The sequence below is a fragment of the Tachypleus tridentatus genome, chromosome 13 (assembly GCF_004210375.1).
Source record: "Tachypleus tridentatus isolate NWPU-2018 chromosome 13, ASM421037v1, whole genome shotgun sequence".
In the NCBI taxonomy this organism is placed as follows: Eukaryota; Metazoa; Arthropoda; class Merostomata; order Xiphosura; family Limulidae; genus Tachypleus; species Tachypleus tridentatus.
The window spans coordinates 214,620,926-214,648,566 of NC_134837.1; the positions used below are offsets into that span (position 1 = coordinate 214,620,926).

A 27,641-nucleotide genomic window follows, 5' to 3' on the forward strand; every position below is an offset into this window, starting at 1 on the left:
TCGTTTTTCTTTATAGAAATTAATTATCAGCTGTGTGTGTGTGTGTGTGTGTGTGTGTGTGTGTGTGTGTGTATGTGTATATAGAGTGATGTTCGCCAGTAGACAGCAAAAAACAGACCGAATTGGTAGTTAGATAAATAGATGAACTAGAGAAACAACCGATACAGAGATTGGTGTCTAAACCGAAACAGTTTTGGTGTGCAAGTTTATACACTTGTTAATAATGATATTGGCCTTTGTTTCAATAGTGTTACCTGTATAAATAGTTTGCAAAGACACCAACATACATTGACATTCAGTAGATATCCAACACATATTTACATGGAAATTGTTGATAAGTACCGTTATACCAGTTTCACGTCAAATGTTTACAATTAAATATGTCTTAATAGCGGGACGAAAAAAAAATTCTAGAAAATGAACCCCTTTTTAAGATTAATGATATTTTTATCCAGGAAGAGTTTGTTACTGTCGTAGCTCAAGTAATGAAAACTGAAAATATCATGTTTTGACTAACAAGAATTTGTCTTGTTTATAAATTCTAACAAAACCTTTGATAATATTTTTATTCTTGTAATCAAAAGGTACAATAATCAAATCTGTTCACTCTCTAATTCAATGAATTCAAGACCAAAATTGAACGTCGTAACAAAATTATCCAATAAACTGTTATTTCGACACTTTATTGAAGGATGCAATGATACATAATTATAAAGACATACAGGAATATTAGCGATTGATACAAAATAATTGATAATATTTCAATGTAATGTTGAACAAACAGCCACGCGAAAATTTTTCATTCGATGGGATAAGCTTTCAAAACATGAAGACAGTTTGTTTGACCTCCATGTTGACGGCAGTTGTAAATAAACATTTCTCGACATTGACCTTTCGGTGCAGACTCAAAATGTATTTCGATTTGTTGAGAAGACTGCAATGTGTATTGTTGAGAAGAATACTTTGATCCAGGCCGACCGCACGAGCTGATCCACTGGTCAACAACAAATGTGGCACTAGCAGAGGACTTGTTCACGATCTTAAATCGATTTGATGGCCAGTCATCCTTAGCACACCGTATCTCACTGCCCTTCCAAGACTGACATTGCAAGTTACTCCGGCGGACGATTCCACCGAAACAGGGGGAGATGGAAGCCAGAAGTACACACCCCAGAAGGTAAAGTAAACTGAGGTATATACTCTTGACCATCTGAAAAAGTTTAGTTCATATTAGAATATTATCATCCCTATCTTTAAGAAATGTAATTAAAGTCAATTGAACGACAGTTCACAAAGAAAGAGAAGACGGAAGATATTTTTTTATATAGCAAAGCCATATCAGGGTATCTGCTGTGTCCACCGAGGAAAATCGAATCCTTAAATTAAGCATTGTAAATTAGTAGATTACAGCTGAAGACAAATAACTACTTTAGTCTCTTGGCACATGAATGAACAGTATTAACTGCTTTAAACCGATATTATATTGAAGAACTACAGAAATGTGATTTTATGTTGTTTAAAGTCACAGACTATTTGAGCTATGGCCATAACAAGGAACTGACCTCCAAATTTTAGCTTTTGTAAGTACGTTAACTTAACACTGACTCGTAATGGGACAAAACAAAATTACATGAATAGTTACAATAAATTTAAAATTCAAAGTAACAGCGATACAAATGTGTACTGCTATTTAAGATTTTACTGAACAAGGACATGAACAGTTAATGTTATTGAGGACATTACTGAACAATGAGAGGAACAGTTAACCTTACCCTAGATACCACTGAAGAAAGATATGAAACATTACTGGTAGTTTAGATAGCATTGAACATAGGTATGAACCATCACTGCTGCTATAGGTATCACTGTACAATGTATCAACCGTTATTTCTATTCTAGATATTATTGATCAGTGATAAGAACCGCTGCTGCCACTTTACATATTACCGAGCAATGTAAATGATAACTATTTTCTGAATTTCACTCAAGTGAAACAGCAGTTTTAAAGTTGAAGAAATACTTGGCTGCACTGGTATTTGAAATATAAATATTGTTACGAACAATATTGTTTAAAAAATAGTCGCTGGACATGAAATAATAGAATTGAAATTATCAAATAACCTGACTTTGTTTAATGATCTTTGTTTTTAATTTTATTCCTACAGAAGATTGTTGTTTTTGTTTGTGAATGAAGCACAAAGCTATACGCTGGGCTATTTATGCTTTGCTCATCACGGGTATCGAAACTCTGTGTTTAGCGTTGTAAGTCCGCAGACATACCGCTCAGCCACTGGGGGACTCCTACAGAAGGAAGCTGTGGGGACGACAATAATTAATAAATTACGTAATAATAACAATAAAAGTATATTATGGCCCATATTTCACTTGTAATGAATATATGTATAGTATTTGTTTTTAACTTTGCTCACAGCCCGCCCAGTGGCACAGCAGTAAGCAGTAAACAGACTTATTTTACTTCAGCCCCTGTTCAGGCTTGTGATAGTGCTTTCTCTTTCGCTTGTTACGAACTGTTGTTTAGCTTAGTTTTTGTTTTCCTTTTCAAGTGTAGAGGTTTTTGGACCTAATTATGTCACGAACCTCTGTTGAGGTGCCATTCCGACTTTTAATATGTAACAAAGAGAACTGTATTTGTGGAAATTATACAAGCTGTTATTACTCAATTTGGTCTGATACCACTTTTTATATTCTACCTTGTCCCGGGGGTTACGAGGTTACATTTATTTTACTCGAACGCGTTGAACTTGTGGTAGATTCTGGATTTAATATCAATGACGAAAACTATGCGGCTCAAGGGGTGGCCAGTAGAACGTTGACTGTTTCATTTTTTGGTGTACCACAGAACTGATGACAGTCTTGTTTCTATGTTAAACGACTTTGAGTGTAAAGTTAAGAATGCTATCGTCTGTAAGAGGGACCAGGGAATTTATGAGGTATCAGGTTTGCGTGTGTGACAGTTTTTCTGCTTGCTGTAGATCTTTTCTTTATGTCATCAGAGTGTCGGACTCTTTGGGTAGAAGGCTTTATTAAAATAAAACATGACCATCAACGTCGTGTGTATAAGTTGTTTCTCGCTGAAGATCATCTCTACAAGGACTGTCCCAAGCTGATTTGTCATTAGCAAGGTCACGTTGCCGGGAGTTGCAGGACAAGTTTAAGTGTCGCGTCTCTACCCCATTGGACTGGTTTTTAGTTCCTTTAGGCAGATCACGTTCTCTTGAAGGTTGGTTTTCAATTTAATAGTGTTCATTTGATCCTGAGTTTTGGTATTTTAACAATCGTTTGTTGAGGAATTTAAATTATGTTGAAGCCGTTTTTGTTTCATTAGACTGAAGTCGAGGTTGACCTTTCCATCTTCAGGATATTTGGTAGTGGCACGTGAGGGTGAAGGATATTATCCAACACTTTTCTCTAGCTTATAGTGTTCGCCGGACTCGTTCAACTAACATATATCAGGCAAATATCAAGATGTATATAGAGCGTGAGCATACTTTGATATCATCCTGTTATTTTCGATTCCATCATGTTGAAGGGTCAGAAATTACAGTAATATTTTATATCAGTGTTTACTGTCTTGTTTAGTTGCTAAGTGAGGATCTATAGGGATATATACTGTGCGAAAAGTCAAATTTTGTGCGAGTGTTTGCAGTCTTATTTAGTTTTAAGTTTTATGTAATACTACTAGCATATTCTGATCTAAGAATGCGATGTATTTGTGTTTTTACTCCCTCTATGAGGTGCGAGTGTTTGCAGTCTTATTTAGTTTTAAGTTTTATGTAATACTACTAGCATATTCTGATCTAAGAATGCGATGTATTTGTGTTTTTACTCCCTCTATGAGGGCAGATCAATAAAGTAAAATGTTTGCGGAGTAAAACAAGCTTTACTAGAAATTTCCAAGATAACGCGTAACAAATTCTAATAATTTATCTCTTTGATTTACTAGTTTATAGTTACAGACCGAATGACATTTATGTGCTTTCAGAAATGTCGTGGCCAATATTAAATTTTATATAAATTAGAACATTTTTAGTTGAAAGAAACACAGTTCAAGCAATTTGAAAATAATTGTTTCTGTAACAAATAAATTACTGTTCTTCTTAGCATTTAATATTTAAACGTTTGTAGATGAAAACAAACTACGTCATACTTATTGAAGAAGACTAAAACTAGAAATACAAAAGTACAATAAAAGTTGTAGCCAAGCAAAACCTTACCTTAATTAGTAACAGTAGTGTTGAGAACAGGGAACTCGCTCTTTGGAAAACCAAACTACTATTAAAGATTCTCATACAATCTGATGAAAAAGAGAAGTGAAGGTGTGTTGTTATCACGGCGAATTTTATGGGTTCACAGCGGAAGTACGTTTACGTACGTTATTTTCAGGACACCATCTAATTGGCTGCTCAACGTTACGTTTCATACAATTACTTAACACTTTGTTGTTGTTTTGTTTTCGCGCAAAGCTACTAGAGGGCTATGTGCGCTAGCCGTCCCTGATTTATCAGTGCAAGACTAGAGGGAAGACAGCTAGTCATCACCACCCACCGCCAACTCTTGGGCTACTCTTTTACCAACAAATAGTGAGATTGACCGTAACATTACAACGCTCCACGGCTGAAAGGGCGAGCATGTTTGGCACGACCGGGTTCGAACCCGCGACCCTCATATTACGAGTCGAACGCCTTAACACGCTTGGCCACGATTTCTTTGTGTAGTAGAGGTATTTTCATATTTTATAGTTTGTCTGTGTATTTGGGATTTGTTGTTAGCCCGGTATGTGTCTTCATAGGGCATAATTCTAAATGTGTGAATCCTAATTGACCCGGATATGAGACATCAAGTTCTAGGATTAGGTTTCGTTTGTTTTGGATATGTCCACAGCTACTCCTAGGATATCTGCTCAAGCAGTACACAGTTTAGAGGGAAGGCAGCTTGTCAACACCACCCCCAACAACTCTTTGATTATTCTCTTACCAACGATTAGTGGAATTGACCCTCTCATTAAAACTTGACCATGGTTGAAATGGCAAGTATGTATCGTGGAATGGGGATTCGAAATTGCGATATTCTGAGTTGAATGCCGTAGCCCATACCATGAGGCTTCTAGGAATTGTAACGTCATTTCAGGTTTGGCGCGAGTGAGATGTGAAGATTATTTTTCAAGGACTTGTCTGTTAGCTAGATTACATGAAAGGTAATTTATGTTGCTCAGCCAGGTGTGCTATCCATAGAAAAACGAAGCAAGCGTTAAGCTGGTCCATGGACAACCAACAACCAATAAAAAAAACGTTTCCCTTCCCTCCTAATGAAATCTGAAATGTCGCTCCTGAACTTAGTTCGTATCTTAACAGTGAAATGTTTAAGGTGATTAAGGGGGTTGTTTGATTGTTTATAGTTAAGAACAAAATTACACAATGAGCTATCAGTGCTCTGCTCAACACAGATATCGAAACCCGGTTTGTAGTATTGCAAATCCACAGTCATACAGCTGTGTCACTGGAGGGAGGGCAAGTTTAGTGATACTTTGTATTATTCGAAAAAGAAGAAAACTACTCATTTTTAACCTTCACATCGTAGGCTGTATCATATGGTCCATAGCGATTCCAAAAGCCACAGTGGAAGTTGAAATGCTGAATAACTTTTATTATGTAATTTCTGTTTCTTTTGGAGCAAAAAAAAATCATTATAAGTGAATGGCGGTGACACAATGTAGGGTTGAACACATACAATGGTTCTTGAATTTTAATTTGGTTAAATGCAACGGAGTTGCCTTAATGCCTTGTGAATCTTAGAATTCTTGAGAAGTTTGAGATATATATTATTACTTCTGTAGTGAGGGTGTTTGAAACTGAACACGGCATTTCAGTGTTAATACCTTTGTCATAAACACTGTATTTTAGTAACAGAGTAGCACAGTTGTGTATTATTGTTACCCATGTAGTATTGTATGTATTGTTGTTTGCCAGTTAACATGCAATGAAAACAGCAACAATAATGAGAAAATTTGTAATTAAATAACCATGTTTTAAATTTTATTCTACACGTTTTATAAATATACACGTAAGAAAGATTCTTATAACACTGCTGTATCAACTTCCATAACACATTTATGAATATATTTTTTTGAATACTAGTTATACTTAACCCAGTCTTGTACAAGTTTTCCTTAGTTGACAAATGTGTCTTTCGTAAGTGAAATAGTGTGGTTATATATACAACAAATGTAAGTGAAATAGTGTGGTTATATATACAACAAATACTGTTGCAGACTGTTACGTAAGTTTACTCATACTTTAAATTTTATTCGAAGGACGAGAGAAAATATAATAGTTTCTTTCCTTTTTACATTAGTCTATACTGTATGTATTTTTCATGTCGATACCAAACAACTGTGGAAGCTGTAATTTTACCTTTACGAGATAAGTTTTGTTTGTTTGAAATCTGTTTCGTCAGAAGCAACAATCCTAGCACCAGCAGACAACGGTGGTAGCTTCAGAAGGAAACGTTGTGATCTGAGCACTTGCAGGGGCTATTTACCTTCATTGTGGTTAATTATCTGTCGTTTCGAACACGCGATGTTTGTGAATAGAATTTAAGTCTTAGTGAAGCTATTCAATTAACGCTTTGCAAGTTGTAAAAGATCTAAGACTCTTGAGACCTTAACTAAAATAAAATACAATAACTGGTGAATGATAATGACCTGTAATTGTAAAAAAAATAAAAAAATATGATGTTTGTTTTTAGATGTCGAATATTTTCTCAATAAAAAACGTACCTCAATTTTAATCCAGAGAAACCCTTAAGCCGGTAAAAATGTATGGTAAATCACTTAGAAAATAATTTTGGAATCTTTCTATTCGAAGGCTAAACTTATTTAAGTAAGATTTTGTTTTACCTTTTTACAGAAATCGAGAAGAACTAAAATAAAAAGGAGAAAATTCTTTCAAGATGAGAACTGTTAATATCTGGTTAACTCTCTCTCTTTCCTACCTGATACACAATATAAGACAAAGTGACAACACATGCAGTAAGACACTGAATCAATTCCTTTTTTAACAACTTACTAAAGATATTGGCCTGGCATGACCAGATGGTTAAGGCATTCGTCTCGTGATCCAAATGTCGCGGGTTCGAATCCCCGTCATACCAAACATGCTCGTCGTGGGGACGTTATATGTGACGGTCAATCCCACTTTTCGTTGGTAAAAGAGAAGCTCAAGAGTTAGTGGAGAGTGGTGATGACTAGTTGCCTCTCCTCTAGTCTTACACTGCTAATTTAAGGACGGCTAGCGCAGATAGCCCTCGTGTAGCTTTGAGCGAAATTCAAACCAAACTAAAGATATTTCGTTGCCCACCCTTCAATGGTACAGTTGACGGATTTTTACTGCTAGAAATCGGATTTCCATACCCGTGGTGTGAAGCGCACAAATAGTCCTTGTGCTTTACAACAAGCAACAACTCCTTTTGTTAAGTAGTTTTAATGTGAATACTTGAATTGTAAACAGATATGATTTTTAATAAATTATTCGTTTGTTTTTCTTATTAAGCACACCAACCTTCACATGATTGTGGTTTTCTTTACATACACCAGTGTTAATATATTTAAACAAGTGATTCCTGTACGTTGTGTTTCCTGGTGAAAATAAGCAACACTTTCTGGTAAGAAACAGTTGACAGTACAATCAGTTTTGTAACCTTGTTACAGTCATTTGACTGCCTCTGGTATTTCCACTAGTGATTCAGTTTTGAAATATAATATCAGTTTAATTGTAAAGTCTGGAACACAATTTATTGACTTATCTTGCTTCTTTATTAGCACTATTCTATAGTATTTACACTGACTGTAGGTAGTTACATTGTGAATAAGGTGAAATATTTAATATCTCAAACTTTGTGAAACATTATATGTAATTTTCATCAACATTGGTAACAATGTTATAGATGAGAACTTTAAGAAACGTTTGTATATTAAACGTTCACAACTATTAAATTAGTCTAATGAAGTTTAGAAGGGTAAACGTGCCTGTATCTTTTCTTTTAATATTTTAAGTTGAAGTAGTGAGAGAAACCTCAAAACACCAAGTTTATATCCGTTTACAACTAATCTTATACATAAATAAAATATCATACCAGCTCCTACCCTGCTCTGACGATAGCAATAAATGAATTTGATCAACCATTTAAAATGGTTTAGCACAAGATAAGTTCAGGTTACCTTACTCCAGTAACTGAGGCCATTAACAGCACCTTATCAGTGTACAATTTTGGTGGAGTGATATCATCGCTACTACCGAACCTCCGACAACATTGGAGGCAACCAGCGGCACTACACATTTACATGGTTATTATTTTCGTATATCTAATTTATATATCGAATATTATAATTATTATATGTATATTTTAACTACAAACACCGAACGTTGTACATTTATAAATCAAGTTTTATTTCTTTACCCCTTTAAGCCATCACTAGGCCCTGCATGACTAAGTGGTTAGGGCGCTCGACCCATGATCTGAGGGTCGCGTTAAGACTCTACATTTCTACACTCAATTACACAATCCCCTACAAACATGTGGTCAGCTATCGGTCAGTAACCTCCGTCTTTCTTTGTGAACCTGACGATGACCGAAGAAGGTCGAAACGCCGTTCGCTTCTCTACATAAACATTTTCTCAAACCATACCAACCGTTTTCAAATATATATTTTTCTCCACAAGTGGGTATTCTTGTCATCACGGATTATCTGTAGAAATATTCATCAGTGGAATCTGGTACTTGTCATATAAGAGGACATTGTCATTATCTGGTACAGTTGTATTGGCCATTAATCTCGCGTCCAGGTTACCCTCTGCCCTGACGCTTCACACAACTAGGATTTAGATTGTTAACACTCAAGATCATCATACCAATAAACTGGTCCTCGGCTAAGAACACATACTAAAACTAAACTAACCCTGAAATTAGTGATAATCTTGTTTTTACAAATACAGTTCAACTCTCGATAAAAACATTATAACTTAAATTAAAACACCACAGCCATAACAATGATATAGTGACACGGTATTAGGGTTATAAATGGATATTTGCTGACTTTATAGAGGAAGATTGGGATATGTGGTCACCTTGGCTTTGAATACAGTTTTGACAAGCGAGATGAATTCTGTGAAGAAAGTATTTTAAAACAAGTCTTTTTATTTTATTTTAAAGGTCGTTTGTACTTAATATAGAGATTAAACACAAAGAAAATTTATTTCTTGTAACTGTGGAATATTTTACCTATCGTTTAGATAAAATGAATCACCAACATAGGATAAAATGACGCCATCTAATTCATTCTAACAAAATTATTTTGAAATGAATGGTGCATTTGAACCATCTGATAAATGCTCCTGGAAAGGTTTGCACCTTGGAAAGGAATGGCTGTGCACCATATGCATTACATACGACATTATCACTAACAAAGGTGAATAGTAAGTAAGAATAATACATTTACACGGTGTAAGAAGTGCTTTTTAACCTAAACCGTTCATTTCGAAGTAAAGGTGCTGATCTCGTTCACTGCTATAAAGATGGCAATAAATGAATTTGATCAATCAGTTAAAACGGTTTAGCACCAGACAAGTTCAGGTTACCTCTGTCTAGTAACTCAGGTCATGAGCAGCTTCTTGTCAGTGTACAGTTTGGCGGAGTGATACCATCTCTACCACCGACCACACTGGAGGCAACCAGCAGCACTACACATTTATATGGTTATTATTTACGTGTATCTAATTTATGTATCGAATATTATAATTATTATATGCATATTTTAATTACAAATCCCGAACGTTGTACATTTATAAATCAAGTTTCTTTCCTTACCCCTTCAAGCCATCTCTAGGCCCGGCATGGCTAGGTGGTTAGGGCAATCGACTCGAAATCTGAGGGTCGCGTTATTCCAACCGAGACTCAGTTTCACTCACTGAGATACAGGGATAGCATTATATGAGAAAACAATTACCCAACTTATAAATAATTCCTAGTTTCACTTCAAGGAAGTCATTCAATAAAAATCTGTAAGTTTCTTATGATGATAACTAAACTTGTTTGTATTTCAAAATGAATAGTAAAACTCAAAGTAGTACAAAACTTGGTTCTTACAAATCAGTTGTAAAAGAACTGAGATTTGGAACAATTAAAACCCAGTAAATGTATTAAGGTATCCATGTAGCATGGATCTGAGACCTAGTAAATATATTAAAATATTAATTTAGAATGCAAGCTTGAAGGCTGTTTAGCTTCATCATTCATCTTCTTCAGTAGTAAATTTGGAGGTTTGTACTTCCCATAATGTTTTTATTTAAAATCTAATTCAATAGAAACTAGAGTTTACTTTAAAACTAAACCACCAAGATATATCACCATCTCTGATGTATATATTTTTACAAATCACTGATGATGGAATTTGAATGTTTGATTAAATATGTTTACAATTAACGCAGTAGTAGTGTTGTTTTTAATTCAACACTTCTACCCACATACCAAAATCTGAATTCAGGTCTTCACAAGTTCTTTGGTATAAATCAAGTCTTACTTTACTTCTTTCTTCCTTGCAGAAAAGTATAAAGGTCATTCAAAAGCAAGGTCAAAGACCTGAGTCAGAGTAAACAAGGTTCATACTAAATTCATCAGATCAATTTTAAGCACTTTTCAAGAACTTTCTAAACACTCTCAGAATATTTTCAAACATATTTTGTAAGCTCAAATCTACACCAAAATCAACCACGTTCTATTGAAATTGTATAAAATTTCTATGTATTTGTTCAATATGTGAATACAGACTAATAGAAAAAGAAACACTTTATTTATTACATTCAACGTGGCAACATCTATTAAAGTGGGACATATCGAAATGTTTTTCTGTTGTAATGTTTTCAGGCATTACTAAGGCTCCAATTTGAGTGCCTCCGTGTCCTTGAAATTCCATTCTGAATTTCAGGCTTTTCAAGGATACTTATACACCATAAGTAAGACTGTGTTTATTCAGTGCTCAGTTATATCATCAATCCATCTCTTCCTGAATCACACATTGACTTTGAATCCTGTTATATTTATATTATATGCTCACACTGTTGGTTGTTTGGGTCATATTCTCACTGTGTGGCCAAACCACATAATGGTTTATTTTTCAATATCTTTGGTGAATGTGTCTATTTCAATCATTTCTCCCACTTTTATATTTCTTGTTTCTTCTCTTTATATTAACAGCTCTTTATAAACAGTGTATCTTGTTGACAACCATTTCTCTGATCTTTACGTCTTGTTGATTCTAGTTATGTCAGCAGCACTTTTGAAGGAATTTTCATTAACCTTAATCAGAGGTTATTTACTTTTAAAAGTAAGGTTTTCTTCATGTTATTAAAACATATTTAATTCTCAACATATCAACATATCTGTTTTTATAAACAGCTGTTGAATATCTAGTGAATGTCAACATATGTTGTTGTCTTAACACACAATATTTATAGATAAGGGCAACAAAAACAAAACCCAATATCATTATTAACAACAAATGTATTAACTTACACACAAAAAACTGTTCTTGTCTAGACATCAATCACTTTGTATCCATATCTTGTTTCACTAGTGCTTCTATTTATCTAGCTACCAGTTGATTGGTCGCTCGGTCTGTTTTTTTTTTTATCCAGCTGTATTCGTAAACAGCATATTATATATATATATACACACACACAACCAATTTTATCATTTAATTAACCCGTCTCTCTCTGTTAACGATGAAATATTAAAATTTACCTAAAATATCAGTGTACTAGTACAATTGTGATATTTTGAATAAAGAAATAAACGAGGTAAGAAGAAGTCCCCTTCGTGAAATACTCCGAAGTTTTACTTACGTTGTCTGGATTCTACGTTGAGAGCTGAGTTAACACAGAACATCTCGTTCAAGGTAAAGTTACGTTATGTTTAGACTGGACTGATCTAATTAATACACTATGCCAGATTATTATATTGTTTACGTTTGTTTTTTGGATTTCGTGCAAAAAAAAAAGGACTATTTGCGCTAGCCGTCCCGAATTAAGCAGTAATAAACTAGATGTATGGTAACTATTCACCACCACTCACCGCCACTTCTTCGGCTACACTTTAACAACAAACAGTAGAATTGACCATCACCTGATAACGTCCCCCCAGCTGAGAAGATGGGCAAGTTTAGTGTGGTGGGTACTCGAACCAACGACCATCCGATTACAAGAAGAGCACTCTAACCCCCTGGGAATGGCGGGATATATTTATGAATAAAATAAATGATAATTTACGCTTTATTATAAAGTTATGGATACTAGAATGTTCGGGAGATACAATTTATGTTAGTTTTTGAGTTTAACGCCTGGCATGGCCAAGCGCGTAAAACGTGCGACTCGTAATCCGAGGGTCGCGGGTTCGCGCCCGTGTCGCGCTAAACATGCTCGCCCTCCCAGCCGTGGGGGCGTTATAATGTAACGGTCAATCCCACTTTTCGTTGGTAAGAGAGTAGCCCAAGAGTTGGCGGTGGGTGCTGATGACTAGCTACCATCCCTCTGGTCTTACACTGCTAAATTAGAGACAGCTAGCACAGATAGCCCTCGAGTAGCTTTGTTTGTGCGAAATTCCAAAAGCAAACAAAACGTTTTCGTTTTGCAATCATTGTTTTAATCGTGTTTCATTAGAAGTAACTTACTCACCAGAATGAGATTCAGTCAGTGAATGGTTTTGTGAAAAGTGAAATATTGTGGATTTGAGCACCTGAATGAGTCCTTAACCTTCAGCATCATTGGTGATTGTTATTTTTTACTTTTTAACACACGATGCTTGTGAGCAGTGTTCAATTACCTCTAATGAAATGATCATTCCAACTAAATTGGTTTTAAAATTCATTGAAATGTCAAAATTTATTTTGAATATTTACCGCATTATTGTCTGAAAACGAATTGTGATTGGATAGGAAAGTTAAATTTAATATATTTTTTTCTTTTCCTTCGGAATAATTGTTATTTTCGTAACAATGAAAATACCGTATCACTTTGAATTTACCTCGCAAAACAAAGACTTTCGAAAAATCCTACATTAATAAATATATTGGACTATATTTTAAAAAGAACATAGTTCAGAAAGACTAAAAAACACGAACATAAAAAGTTTCCGATGTCAGCGTGTATAGCGATATAGTTGGATATCACTGTCCATAGTCTTTGTCTGACCTTGACCTTTATGTTATTCAGACGCTATTTTATTATTTTTAATGCATTTCTTACCATAAAAAATTATTTTACTTTCGATGCCGAATTTAAAAGAAAAGTTATTTTGTTAGCCGAACAGATTGGTAATTGTGTTGCCACGAAAATTTATACAGTGAATGAGGCAAATGTACGCCGTTAGCATGGTATGAAAACCAAGCTGTTTTCTTTCAAGAGAAGTACAAAGTCATTTTCAGGCCCAAGAAAAGAAAGACATCCTGAAATTGATGCCGCCGTATTTCAGAGAATCACGAGAGAAGTTTTAATGATAAAAGCAAAAGAATGTTCAGGAATTAGTGGTATTTCTTTCAAGGCTTGTCGTGGCTGGAGTAAGAACTTTGTGAAAACAGAAGGTTTATCATTACGGTGAAGGACAAGAATGAGTCAAAACTTGCCATGAGCTTTTAAAACAAAACACACTGAATATCAACGATATGTAATTGGTCTACATCAAAGAAATCAATATTCCCTAAACTAAATCGGTAAAGCAGATGAAACGGAAGATTTCTTTTCGAAATGCCGCGTAACTATACTCTAAATACCAAAGAAGAGAAACAGGTGTCAGTCAAAATCACTGGTTACGATGAGTTAAGAGTTATTGTCATGCTATGTGTAACTACAGATGGACGAAAATTATCACCGTTTTTCATATTAAACAGAAAAATAGATTGCCAAAAGAAATTTTTTGCAACGATGTAATAATTCGTGCACAAAACAAATGCATAGATGACATCAGAGCTGATGGAAGAGTGGCTTGGATAGGTATGGAAACGTCGGTCTGGTGAATTATTAAAACAATGGAGCATGCTTGTAATTGATGTATTTCATGACCGTTTCTCTGATAAAATCATAAGTAGGTTAAGGAACAACATTTCTGGTGGAATGACAGGTCAGTTACAACCTATTCATGTGTCCACTAACAAATTATTCAAAAATTGTATCCATAAACATCTTAACACTTGGCTGCATAAAGACAATCATGTTTTGATACCGAGTGATGTAATAAAACGTGTATCAGTATCAAGAATAGTGGAGGGGATTTCAAGAGCTAGAAAAGAAGTGTTGGACATTATTATTAGACAATCGTGTTTGAAATGTTGTTTATCCAATGTGGAAGATGGAACGCAAGATGATCATTCTTTGAGACAGTAGTGAATCAAACGATGAAGTTACTTCAACTTCATAGTATAACAGTGAGTCAGAAGAAACATTAGAGTATCATTCTGATTAAATAAAGTAGGATGAAACATTATTGTAGTGAACACTTTAATGTCCTGTTTACTTTATATATATATATTTATTATATTTCGTTTTAAATACATTAATAACATTTGTGATTGGATAATAAACTCTTTTGAAACATATAAACATATTCACTTTTTTTCTAATTATCATCTAATATTTTTCTGAAATTCCCTTATTTAAAAGTGGAGTGAATCTTAAATAAGAGAAGGTCTTAAATTCGATGTAATTAGTATAAATGTATGTTCTTCGAAAGAAGTATTAAAACGTACTTGTGTTATAATTAATGTAGAAACAGTATTCTGGTACATCTATAACCATTCGTTTAATTCAGGTTTTGTCTATTTTTCTATGTACGATAAGAAGTGTCTGAATAAAAAAGAAAACCCTTTTGAGATGGGAATTTTCAAAGTGTGGTTTACTATAATACTTGTCCACCTGGTACACGTAACAGGAGAAGATAACTGCACGTGTGGTAAGGATACAAAAACGACTCGTTTATTAACATTTTATAATAATTTATATAGCAGATTTTTAAGGCATATTTGTTTGTTGTAAGAGTTTTTTGTTCTTGACTCTTTGTTAAATAATCAGACATTTAATGTTAATAGTCGAACTACAAAAAGAAGTGATTCATAAATAAACTATTCATTTGTTTCGTTATAAGTCGCACCTTTACACGATAGTGTTTTCGTTAAAATACACTAGTGTTAATGTATTTAAAACGAAGTGGTCCATTTGGGCTGTTGCAAAGACCACGAAAAATCAGGTTATGTTTCATGATCGTGTTTTGAGTCTGCTCATCAGTTCAGAAACTTCCAAAATTTGTTACTGCTTTTTTGATGTGAATTGTGGTCTCGAATAAGAAAGCAACGTCCTCATGTTTTGAGCAAGTTTGTCATACAACGAGTTTTGTAACCTTGTTACACTTATTTGAATACTGCTTGTGTCTCCTCTGGTGATCAAATGTTGAAGAATGTTGGGATGTTTTAAATTATTTTAGTTGTAAGTCTTGGAACACAGTTTATATTGACTTTTGTTAAGTGAACACTGCTAAATGTTTGATATATCAAATGGTAAAAAATGAATCGTCAAATGTATCGTTTGTAACTTTTACAGTTCGGTGCTGTAAGAAACGTTTATACATTCGAAACCTTTACAACATTAAAACGGTAATGTTACCCATATCGTTTTGATAGGTAATCTTATTTTTCATATTTCAATTAGATGTAATGAAAGAAACCTTCTGACAACATGTTTATTTACGTGAATGTTTACAAGTGATCTTTACTAAAACCACAGATATTTTACTAATGATTTTAATCTAGAGATATCTACAATAAAACCATCCTTAATTAATTTTTGTTGATGATATATTATTTTAAATACTATCTTTTTTTAGTGACAGACAGGTCTCTGGAAGGAAAACTGATGAAACACCCTTCAACGCCAGCAGTTTACCAAATTTTGGATGGGTGTCGGCGATTGGTGCCCAATCCTCCCACTTACAACAACCTCTACAAAAACTGGGAATGTATTCAATCAAATATTTTGGAGAAACTCTTGTGTAAATGTGATTCTCTTTCCAACGGTGCAGAACTTATCAAGGGAAGTGGAGATACTGTATATTTACTAAGTAATGGCGTCAAAAGACCTATTGCTGACCCTGAAACTTTTAATGGCTTTTGTTTCGACTGGAACAAAATCAAGACTTATTCAGATATTGTCATCAACAGTCTTTCTACTGGACCTATTATAATAATTAAGTAATATTTTAAGTTACATAAGTTTTTATGAACTTTTCATTTGAAACAGTTCTCTTGCATTGTTTCTTTATAATTAAAATAAAACCAGTTTATTTTCATAAATATATGATAGTCGCTTTCTTTAACTGTAAAAGCGTAAGTCAAGTCAATCATTCATTTAGTCAACTCAAACGCATAAAAATATTGTTTAAAAATATTCAATTTAAAACCATGTACAACGTTTCTATGTCTTTCTAGTTCTTAAAATAAATGTTATGAATCTCGTTTTTCAATCCAAAAAAATTTTTCTATGTTTTTCTGGCTAACTGAATCTGTGAAACTTGGTCGGAAAATTAGATTCAAAAAGTGATTTTTCCTTCCGTAATTCAACTTTACCTATTTAGAACTATTTTCAATTTTAATATGTTATGGATAACTGGCATATTTCGAATGAATAAACTAACCATATAGGGAGAAGTCCCCTTTATGAAAAACTTGATAATTTAACCTTTGTTCTCAGAGGTTAATACAGAATATTTGGTTAAACGTAAATTTACGTCGATGTTTATTTAAACTAGTAAAATAAACTATGACAGATTATTATATCGATTAAGTGATGGATGTGGTAACAGTAGGATATTTTTCTCTTTCAAATGAAATGAAGACTAACACAAAACATAAACACACACAAAAACTGACTCTTCCATGTGGTCTTGTTTGGTTATTTCCTTATAGGAGTAAAGCCACTGCTCAGTCGTAAAAATGCATAATAACAGAAATAACGTTCACAAAAATAGAAATTTTATCAACAATAGGTTCACATACACACAACACGGATAGAATAACATTCAGAATAGTAAAAATTAGATAAAGTCTAGGTATTCACAAAAATTAGATCAACAGAGAGTTTATAAATTTATAACATATTAAAAAGACAAAAAGGAGCTAATTAACCCATAAAGGATGACGCATCCTACTCCCAACTATAACCATTGTTGTATTTTGGTGATAGTGGGGAAAACTCTCTCAAAACAACAACAACAAAAAAAAAAGAGTTAAAAAGAGAAACAAGCAAGTTAATGCTCGAACGAGAAGAGAATTCGAAAATTGTCTCTCAGGTCGATTTCTATAAAGACCGCGTTTTTACCGATTCTTATTTTTGTTATACCCACACAAGTGATATGATTTTAATATTCACATTTTTGCATATTATTTTTAAAGATCAGCTATAAAAATCGCTCGAGAATAGATGTTGACAAATTCATTTTCTAAAACTAAAAATATATTTTATCATGCATATAGAAATATATCAAAAACTATACTGGAATTGGACAAAACTCACTGAGGCCCTGCCAGATAACTTTCTTGTGTGAACAATCTCAAAGTTGTTTCATTAACCAATGAAATGTTTGAATCATTTTTGTATCAAAGACAAAAATTGATAATACAACTTTGAAGCTTTCGGGTTTAAATCTCTCTAACATGATCTTTGGTTAGTGTTTTAATTCCCCATAAATATACACGTGGACTAATTGTGTTAGTCTTCCTTAATTTAGCGGTGTGAGACTAAAATAAACACCATTTAACGAAAACTCTTGGACTTCTTTCATCTAGCGAGATTTACCTGTATATTCATAACGCTCCCAGGATTGAAAGGGTGCACGTTTGGTATGACAGGGATTCAGGCTTACGACCCACAGTTACGATTCGAGCGCTATCACCACCTGGCCATGAGCAGTGGCGTATTTAGAGGGGGCTAAATCCCAGGGCCCATAGTCTTATTCGGAGCCCATTGATAGTTTTATTTTATGCACATTTACATGGTATGTAGGGCTCGCAAAATCATTAGCCTGTGGATCCACTCAGCCTGAAATCCACTACTCACCATGACGAACTTTGTTTGAGTTTTTTTAAAAATTACAATCAAAGTATAACATAATGTGTTATAGGCGTCATCTGTTAGTCAGTTGTAAAATTATTGTTATTTAACAGAAAATAAACGATTTTTTTCTATTAATTTACTGTTTAGAATTTGTAAGTATCATTAGAAGTTGTATTACTTATTTGTCTTTATATTGATGACTTCATATTAAATATACTTCACAAAAATTGGATGATACGAGTTAGTGGGAAAACTGAAATTTTAAAATGGAATAAGCAAGCTTTAATCCTCAATAACCGAGGCCATTAAAATTCTTTCAAGCATTAGTGGATGACATTTCTTTCCTTTTTATTAAATACATTTTTGTGCACCAGTAATTCTAACCGTGAACAAGCATATGACCAATTTGATTTTATTATTCACTATGACTTCTACCAACCTACCTTCAAATTGAAATTCATTTAGACAATAATTTCTAGAGTATAATAAGATGTTGGACGTGGTCAAAATATATCAGTGGATAGGATTTGACCTCTCCGGAGTCTAAAACTGTAATTACATCACATATCAGTCAAAACCTGACACACTACCTTTCTACGAGCCGATACGCCGCGGTTAAAAATCGAGAGAACCAAAAAATGTTGATAAAAAAATCAAAATGCTTTAACATGTTATTTGTTATTGGTTGAGCCCATGCAACCGACTATTACTTATTTGTAATTTTTAATGAAATCACAACGTGTAATGTACATCTGATTTAATCACTTGTTGGAGAGGAAACAAATACCGACGAAAATAAAGGAGTGGTACTTTTATATAAAAATCAGTTTGGCCCATGTCTATTAAACTCGATCTTGTGTATATCAAAAAGAAAACAACAAAAATTAGCCTTTAAGAACTCTTCCAGTGATGAACATATTTCTTTCTTCTTAAGATCTGAATTTACAGGACATGGGCCAGGCATGGTGTAGTAAAGGTACAAATACATTGATTGATTGGTTGGTTTGGTGTTTTATTGCTACCTGCGCCAAACATCTGGTAAAAAGTTAAAATTAAAGTAAAATTATTAAAATTCATGTAAGGTAATTGAGGTAAAACAAGACAAAGTTTAATTTTTGAATTAAAAACCCAAGTAGTATTAAATCCAATTTTTACATGTACTTTACAACGGTAAGAGAAAAACTACAGTAATCGAAGTTATAAAGGGCTTTCTGTAGCATCATTGTAATTATCATAACTCACCAGCATGACTAACGGGTAAGCTCAAAAAACAGCATTAGTCACCTAAAATTGGCCTTTCCAGTCCTGGTTTCAAGTTATTTGACGTTACGGCCATTTTCTAATTTCAAATCGAACTAGATGGACTGTGATTCTTAAAATGGAATCACTTTAAAACGGTATAATGAACACATTTAAAAATCTTAAATAGCATTAAAAAGATTAATGGCCTTAAAAGCTAAAAACATTTCTAAAGTGCACAGTGTCACCATCGACAATTACAGTGTCTAACGTTACCGATAAACCTTGAGACAAAACGTGTTTAATTTAGTGCCATTGTTGAGAGTCGTAACGACGGCAAGACAGTAAAACGTGGCCAATTGTGACCTTAGTGTTACACAGGCAACTCATTGGGGCATCAGTCCCAGAGAACAGAAAATGATGAGTTAAAACTGTGACAAATGAATAATGTAGTTAGAACAACTTCTTTTCGATCCTTACGGAAGCAAGACGATCGAAGTCTAGAGGGTTTTATTTGGAAAAGCTTGTTTTCACGTTGCTCACTCCAAATCGTCTTACAACCGTAAGCCTTGAATAGAGAACCATGGCCCATGTGTGGAACTGGCACAGCACTCATAGGGCCACAGCAGACAGACTTAGCTGCGGTTTCGAAGAACTGGTTCCCGCGAATACCAACATTGTTTGGTATCCAGAAAACCTAGATAGAAGTAGATGTGATAGAAAATGGGTCAGAAGGTTTTAAATATCGATGAGAACAGGGAGAGAACAAACGTGAAGCAATTCCTTGGCCAGTAGAGTACTAAGCGAGTCATTATAAATAGTGCAATTTGAGTATTGTTTAGCTTCTAAGTGAAAGTCGCCGACATAGAGCCTGTTTAGCAACAGTAAGAGGGAGTTAGTCAATGATACCCCTAATCATTATACTGAAAAGTGTGATTCTCAAAATATAGCCCCGAGTTTCTGTAGAAAAGAAGGGAAAGTGTCGGATCTACACAAACTTGGAATCGTCTGTCCATTAACATTTTTTCAATGAGACGAGCATTAACCATCCTCTCTGAGGTCTTACAGAAACAGTTCCTTAAAGCAAATGGAGTTAGTTTTAAGGAATCTTGGGATCCTTTCCAGGCTTAGGGAAAGCTAGGAAAATTGTCTGGCGCCAAATATCAGGAAAATTTTCCTGCCAGATCCGGTTTACACCAGTGTGAAGAGACATTTTGTCATGGAGACAATCAGCTCAAAAGGATAGAGTTGCTCACTCCGCCCGAGTCTTGACGGCTAAGAAGGTGGAGGATGAAACAGAAGTGCTAGATACCTGGCGAATGTTTTCACCTAGAGTGTCGTCGATGTTCCGGGTATCAGCTACTTCCTGGCCATCACAGAGCAAGATCAAAAGATGACAGAATTATATAGCTCACTGACCTTTCGAATATTGTCCCATATGACTTTGGAACTGGTAGTAGAAGATATGATGGTTGTGAATTTAATACGAGAATCCTTCTGGCTTTGACGTTTAACTCGTTTTACTCATTGAGCATGTGCACGTGCCTGCTGGAAAGCAATGCGGTGCGAGAGAATGTGATACCAATGAAAAGTATCCCAGGCCCGTGTTTGAGATATCTGTTAATTGTGGTAGGCAGGATTCTACCATAGACAAGGATATTGAGGAACACACGTCAAATGAAGGATTACAGGTAATAACAGGGTTAAGTTCTGTGAGAGTTAAAGAGGGCATCGATTACGGCTATTCTCTTTCAAAATTATAGGAAAATGATCAATACCTTGAAGGTTATTGTTAACCCTCTATGAAAAGTGAGAAAATAGTGAAGAGGAGCAAACTGAGAGATTTATAGCAGTTAAGGACTGACTAGAAAAATTGGATTAAGTATAAGAACCACTACTGAAAATAGAAAAGTTGTGATCAGAGATAATACACTCTATTGAGCGACACCTCTCATCAATAACAGAGCTTCCCCAGAGAGGAAATGTCAATTAAAGACTCGAGTATCAAGAAGGGAGACGGTAACCGTTCAATGAGAGCATCAAGGTCTAATTGATTATAGGTTTCTCCAGGCTAAAGTTAGAGAGAACAAACAGTGAGGGTGCAATCCAAGGAAACACGGTATGTTGAGCAGCAAAGACAGAGTGGGCACTTGCTGACCAACCAACAGTTCCACCCCTCCATGCACTCATCCATTACACACTCTGTCATTTCTATACAAAGAAAACTGCCAAAACGTGACTTTATGGGCAGGTTTCAGAAATATTTCCTGTAAGAAAAGATATCCAGAATAGTAGAAAGCAATCAGTTCCACTGCATAAAGTTGCCATTTTATTTATGTGTTTTATTGTTGTCCTTATTCGAATGAGGTCTCTAGACCTCCATGAATCCTGCTCTGGTTCGATTAGGCAGGTCATTGCTGTTGGAAGATGATTCCAGCGACTGATGACGTGAAAGAATGATCGTTTTGAATTTTCGGGTGGAAGAAGATGATGTATCCGAGGAAATTCTTATACCCAGAATCAAAGGAAACGGATATTGGGGTTTGCTGGAATGTATGTTATGGACAGAGATGGGTGTTGACGTTCATTCATCAACTCTTTAACCGTGGAGGTCGAAAGACTTTTTATTTGGTTTAAGAACGATTTTTTTGGAGGCACAGAGAGATCAATCTCCACTCCAACTGTAGTAGTGGATCAAAGTGCAGCAGCATACTTCTGAGATGAAGTGTTAGGCTTCAACTTTCGATCCTCAGGGTAAACAATGTTATGAATTGTCTTCAAATGCTGCACCTCTCCTTCTTTCAACCATTTAGAGCAAGAACGAAAGTAGGACTGGTGAGAGCCATTGGAATTGATGCAATGAAAGTCCGTGTCATACTCATATCCAAGGTGCTCCTTGCCACTGCAACGAGCATACGTCAAGGAACCACGACATGATGTTTTTGAGTGACCGAACTGCTAAAACTAGAAACATCTGAAAGGGTTTGGAATGTATGGCTCTACCGTGAAATTAAGGTAATTTTCTTTGATGAGGGCAGGTGAATATGGTGATGTAAATTTAAGAAAAAGGACATTGCTCAGCATAATAATTTCATTTTCAAATGAAAATATGCCTCACTGCAGAAACTATCTGGGTGGAGAAACCAGCGAGAATGTCTGAGTCGGGGATGTTCTTCAAATTCCTCTTAACAATAACTTCTCGTGATGAATCAAAGTAGCATGAGACATTACCTCAGGTATATCCCCAATCGCATCTGAGTGCAAAAGGAGTTCACTTTGTTGAGATGTGGATGTTTCCACCAATATGTCACTGGAGCGAAATTTTTCACTGACTATGGAGAGCCAGCGAGACCCTGTAGTTCCTTCTGAATGAAAAATGGAGGCATCTACCCAAAACGTTTGTCTGAAAGAGAATGTACTATAAGAAAATGAGGTACAGATGTGTCAGAAGTTGTAGATTGCTGCTCAGAATCTTCAAGACGTGGTCGTTTATATATGAACTGTTTTTCTCTATTTTTTTAAGTTTTTATTAAGAGGATTATTACAAAAAAGAATATTGGTTAACCCTCGCCCAGCCAATTGACCCTAGGGGCTACCCCAAGGCAGATCGTCAAAACCAAAATGGTGTGTTAGGGTTGGATCCTCTATTCCTCTTTATGGGTCACCACGCACGACAAACACGTGGGTGGATGTTTAGATCCCAGTGGAGGTAAACTGAAAGAACAGAACCTTCCCTGGGAAGTTTCCTCACCACGTACATGAAATAACACCGAAGGGCTAATACTTTGCGCTTATAAAATTGCGCTTCAAACGTTAGAGTCCGTTATTGGAAATGCTATATCTTACTATTCGATCAGATGAAAGCAGTCAGAGTTCTCCCTTATGGCTGGATGCTTTCCTTCTAGCCTATTTATTTCAAAATTAAGAATGAACATAAATATCCTTGTCTGGTTGTGCGCGAAAATTTGAATCAATCCAGGACACCAAATGAGGTATTATTGCATCATATCCTGAAGAGACGGTTATCAATCGCGTATGTGAAAGTATACAAAATGACATTAAGAACCACTTCCATATAGGATGTATATTTGCGTAACAAGACTTAACATAAAAATAAGCTTACGTTTTTTTTTTAGAATAAAGTACAAAGCTACACAGTGGATTATCTGTGCTCTCGGGTATCGAAATCCGGTTTATAGTGGTGTAAGTTTGCAGACATACCAATGTGCTACTGGGGACTTAGATTCATGAAAATACATTATGGTTTTAATATTCAAAAAAAAATCCCTCCGTATTTGTACTACATTGTCCAGATACCACTATAAATTCTGAATGAGTCTCGGAAAACGTCCATTTGTAACTTATGTGCGAGTTGCTTTATGTTGGAACTCTCAAGTAGGTTCGAATCTGTGCACCACCAGAACATATTCCTCGTACTTTAAGGTGTAAGGTTTGTTACAGACAACTTCTTAGCGTGAATGGTGGATTCACGCTTCTGTGAATTAATGTTAATGCAGTTTAAAATTTGAAACACTGTTTCGGTTTTAATCCTTGATGATATTTAGAATTATTATTTATTTTAACTTAAAACTCTCAAGTACATCTGCAAACACACAAGTCATTCAATTAGTTACGAAAGTGTTTTCTAAAACGATACATGTAAATATCTTTTTAACCCAGCATTTCAGAAGATGTGGGGCGCAAATGATCCCATGGGAGTGGTTAAACGATAAAGGTAGAATCAATAGTTCAGTTGTGTAAAATAAAGTATTTTGAGAACTATTTGTTTAATTACTGAAAATAATAAGACGTTAGTACAACACATACAGTATTTTAACGTGCGTATATGCATTACTAATTTAAAGAAAAGGGCTGGAACCAAAAATCATATTACGATAAGTCATGGATGACAAAAGTTTACGAAAAGATATTTTAAATCTAAAATGAGTGTAAATTGAAAAAGTACAATTCTCCTCCAAATTTTTAATTATTCTGACATACATTGGCACTCAAACATTTTTATATATTTTATTTTTAAATAAGAATTAAATGACAACATTATTAATAATTAATATTTTTGATGGTGCAATAAAACAGTCTAAAAAATCTTGCATACTATACAATATTAATTTTAACAGTAAGTATACCAAGACTATTCAAAGAACATCTACGTTACCACATCAAACTCTACAATTTCAATAGTACACCAGAATTCTTCATCATCAGGTCAACCTCCTACCCCCTAACAGAATAGTTCAATGACCCTAACAATTCAAAGTATAACGTTCAGTTTCGTACTTCCATGGCCTGACATGGCCTAGCGCGTTAAGGCGTGCGCTTCGTTATCAGAGGGTCGCGGGTTCGCATCTCCGTCGCGCCAAACATGCTCGCCCTTTCAGCCGTGGGGGCGTTATAACGTTACGGTCAATCCCACTATTTGTTGGTGAAAGAGTAACCCGAGAGTTGGCGGTGGGTGGTGATGACTAGCTGCCTTCCCTCTAGTCTTACACTGCTAAATTAGGGACGGCTAGCACAGATAGCCCTCGAGTAACTTTGTTCCGAATTCAAAAAACAAACAAACAAAACGTACTTCCATATACAGCAAAATTATTTGAAAGATTATTCATTACCATTTTATTATTAATGACACTACTTTAAGTGACTGAAATCGAAATGTTTACGAAATTATTTTAACGAATGACCGATATTAAAGTACTATCAAACTTTGATCTCACAAATCAATCATATAAGAACTGAGATTTCGAACTTCTCAGACCCTGAAAATGTATAAAAGTATCACTGTAGCATGCGTTAAAACCTACTGAATGTTTTATAAAATTACTGTAGCATGCATCTAAGACCTAATAAATGTATTAAACAATCAGTGTAGTATGTCTCTGAGACCCAGTAAATATATTAAATTATTAATTTAGAATGCAAGCTTTTAACTTCATTATTCAACTTCTTAGTAGTACATTTGGAGGTTTGTGCTTCCCATAATTGTTATTTTGTTTCAAATCTAATTCACTAGAAACTACAGTTTACTATAAAACTAAAGCACCAAGATATACCACCATTTCTGATATATATATTTTACAGATCACTGATGATAGAATGTGAATGTTTGATTAACTATGTTTACAATTAATCCAATAATACTTTTGTTTACAATTCACCACTTCTAGCCACATATCAAAATCTGAATTCAGGGTTTTATAAATTCTTTGGTATTATTCAAGACTTTACTTTTTCCTTTCTCGTCTGCCAAAAGCATTGCATGGATTGACACATACTTTTATAAGATTATTTGACTTTATTATTACAAACACAGAAAATTAATATGAAGGATATAGAAGCTTTAAAGCTCTTGATTAAGAAAATGGAACATTAAGTTTATGTTAATTTGTATTAACATGTATCAAATAATATTTTAAGTCACAGTTCGAAAATCAGTGGATCATTGAATGCTAACGTGAAGAGTGATTTGAATACACTGAAATAAATGATTAAAATATTCCAATATCTGAATGCAGGAACTGAGTAATAAAAGAAATCAGAACAATAACTAATAGAATGCAGTATTTGAATGTCTTTTATGATTTAATTCATTATTGAGGTATTATACGATACATTTATGTTTGAAAATGTGTTTTGTGACTTTTATATTATTTGTGTGTATTTCACGACGCCTCAGGAGTAAAGAAAGCTCTATATAAGAAAACCGCTTGATTGATTGCTTCTGATGGTGTAGAGCAGGAGTGGGTAACTCATTGATCAGTGAATAGCCCAATTGTGGACAACTCGAGTTTAGAAATCAACTTTTTCCATCATTTATTTTTATCACAAATTTGGTAATCATCAACTGCACTGTTTCACGTCATCACTAATGTCGCGCGCTTTATCGCTGCAACAGAAACCGCCCATTTTCTAACGTCAGTCTGCCTCAGATATTTGTCATCGAGCGTGCGTTGTATTACACGCACATGTAAACATATTTTTATTGTGCAACTTTCAAGTGTTTAAATGTTGTTTGTTTTTAATCCAATAATATGGATGAGTAGATATTTCTAAAACAAAAGAATCCAAATGATGGTGAACTCTGAGAAAATAAATACAATTATCTGTATAATTGTTTTTTTTATTAATATTATAAATATTAATATTAAATATTTATTATAAATAAATGCAATGGGAATCTGGTATTACTGCCTAATGTGCGTGTGTTTGTCTTATAGCAAAGCCACATAGGGCTCTCTGCTCAGCCCACCGAGGGGAATCGAACTCCTGCTTTTAGCGTTGTAAATCAGTAGACTTACCGCTGTACTAGTGGGGGGGGGGCTGCCTAAAGAGAATGGAAAACGTGATATGAAAATTTAATGAAAGTTGAGAGTTGAAATCTGCAGTAGACGAAGAAAATAATAAGCCAATGTGTCTTTTGTTATGTTAGCTTGCTATAAAGTAGTTTGGTTTCTAGCTGAAAAAATCATTTTCTGATATTAATTGTGTTTATTGAAACTCCGTTGGAGAATTAGGATTCAAAAATGAAAGATGATGTTCTTCAAAAGGTAAATAATTTGCAATTAAATCGCAGAAGAAATTGCCGCAGAATGATAGAGTTGGCGAAGAACACAGACATTCAGTTGCTTCAACAGCTAGAAGACTGTTTGTATTCTTCTTTCGCACTAGTTGAGTCAACAGATGTAAGTGATAATTGATATTTTGGGTTCCATATGTAATTAGAGATCTTCTAGTGAGAGAATAAATGCTTGGCATTTGTGGATTACGAGAAACAACATGTGGAAAAACATTATTGAAAAATGTCTTAAAATGTCAAAACAATTCAATCTGGATTTCAAAGAAACTGGTTTCTATTACAACAAACAGTGCTCCTGCCATGACTGATGAGAAGTTACGATTTGTTTCTTTTGAAGCAGTATTTAATTGAAAATAATGTGAAGTCCACGCATTTTCCATTGCATTTTCCATCAGAAAAATTTATGTGCTCAGGTGTCTAACAGTGATGAATTGAAAATTTGATGAGCATTGTTGTAAAAATTGTGAATTAAATTAAAACTGGAAGCTTCCGGTCTTGGAACGATTTAATTCCTTATTTCCTTAAATAAAAAGTATCTTGTTGAAAAAGTAAGGCTGAAAATTTCCCTGAAATTGAAACTTTGTTATGACAGTGTGATTTACACGTTCTATGCGACATGATGGCTCACTTGAATACGTAGCTTC

At 34.6% G+C, this 27,641-nt stretch overlaps 3 protein-coding genes across 6 annotated transcripts in view; 2 read left to right on the top strand and 1 right to left on the bottom strand.

The window, feature by feature from the left end:
* Window positions 1-547: 547 nt before the first annotated feature.
* LOC143237997 (uncharacterized) lies at window positions 548-4,390 on the bottom strand. The gene is made up of 2 exons (XM_076477850.1): window positions 4,236-4,390; window positions 548-1,210 (listed from the first exon to the last, which is right to left on the bottom strand). The coding sequence occupies exons 1-2, from the start codon at window positions 4,308-4,310 to the stop codon at window positions 800-802; spliced, it is 486 nt and encodes a 161-aa protein (XP_076333965.1). The 5' UTR covers window positions 4,311-4,390; the 3' UTR covers window positions 548-799.
* The window catches only part of LOC143237994 (uncharacterized), a 30,414-nt gene continuing 5,915 nt past the window's right edge, over window positions 3,143-27,641 (top strand). The window contains exon 1 of one of the 2 annotated variants that reach the window (XM_076477845.1): window positions 3,143-3,241. The gene's annotated coding sequence lies outside the window, so the exon portion shown is untranslated. The remainder of the gene's footprint in view (window positions 3,242-27,641) is intronic. The other variant, XM_076477846.1, reaches the window with a different exon arrangement.
* LOC143237996 (uncharacterized) lies at window positions 11,755-16,401 on the top strand. 3 transcript variants are annotated; one of them, XM_076477847.1, is made up of 3 exons: window positions 11,755-11,968; window positions 14,872-15,012; window positions 15,940-16,401. In XM_076477847.1, the coding sequence occupies exons 2-3, from the start codon at window positions 14,889-14,891 to the stop codon at window positions 16,305-16,307; spliced, it is 492 nt and encodes a 163-aa protein (XP_076333962.1). In that variant the 5' UTR covers window positions 11,755-11,968; window positions 14,872-14,888; the 3' UTR covers window positions 16,308-16,401. The 3 variants fall into 3 exon arrangements, with proteins under 3 accessions (XP_076333962.1, XP_076333963.1, XP_076333964.1); XM_076477848.1 differs by having other exon boundaries at window positions 14,901-15,012; XM_076477849.1 differs by having other exon boundaries at window positions 14,904-15,012.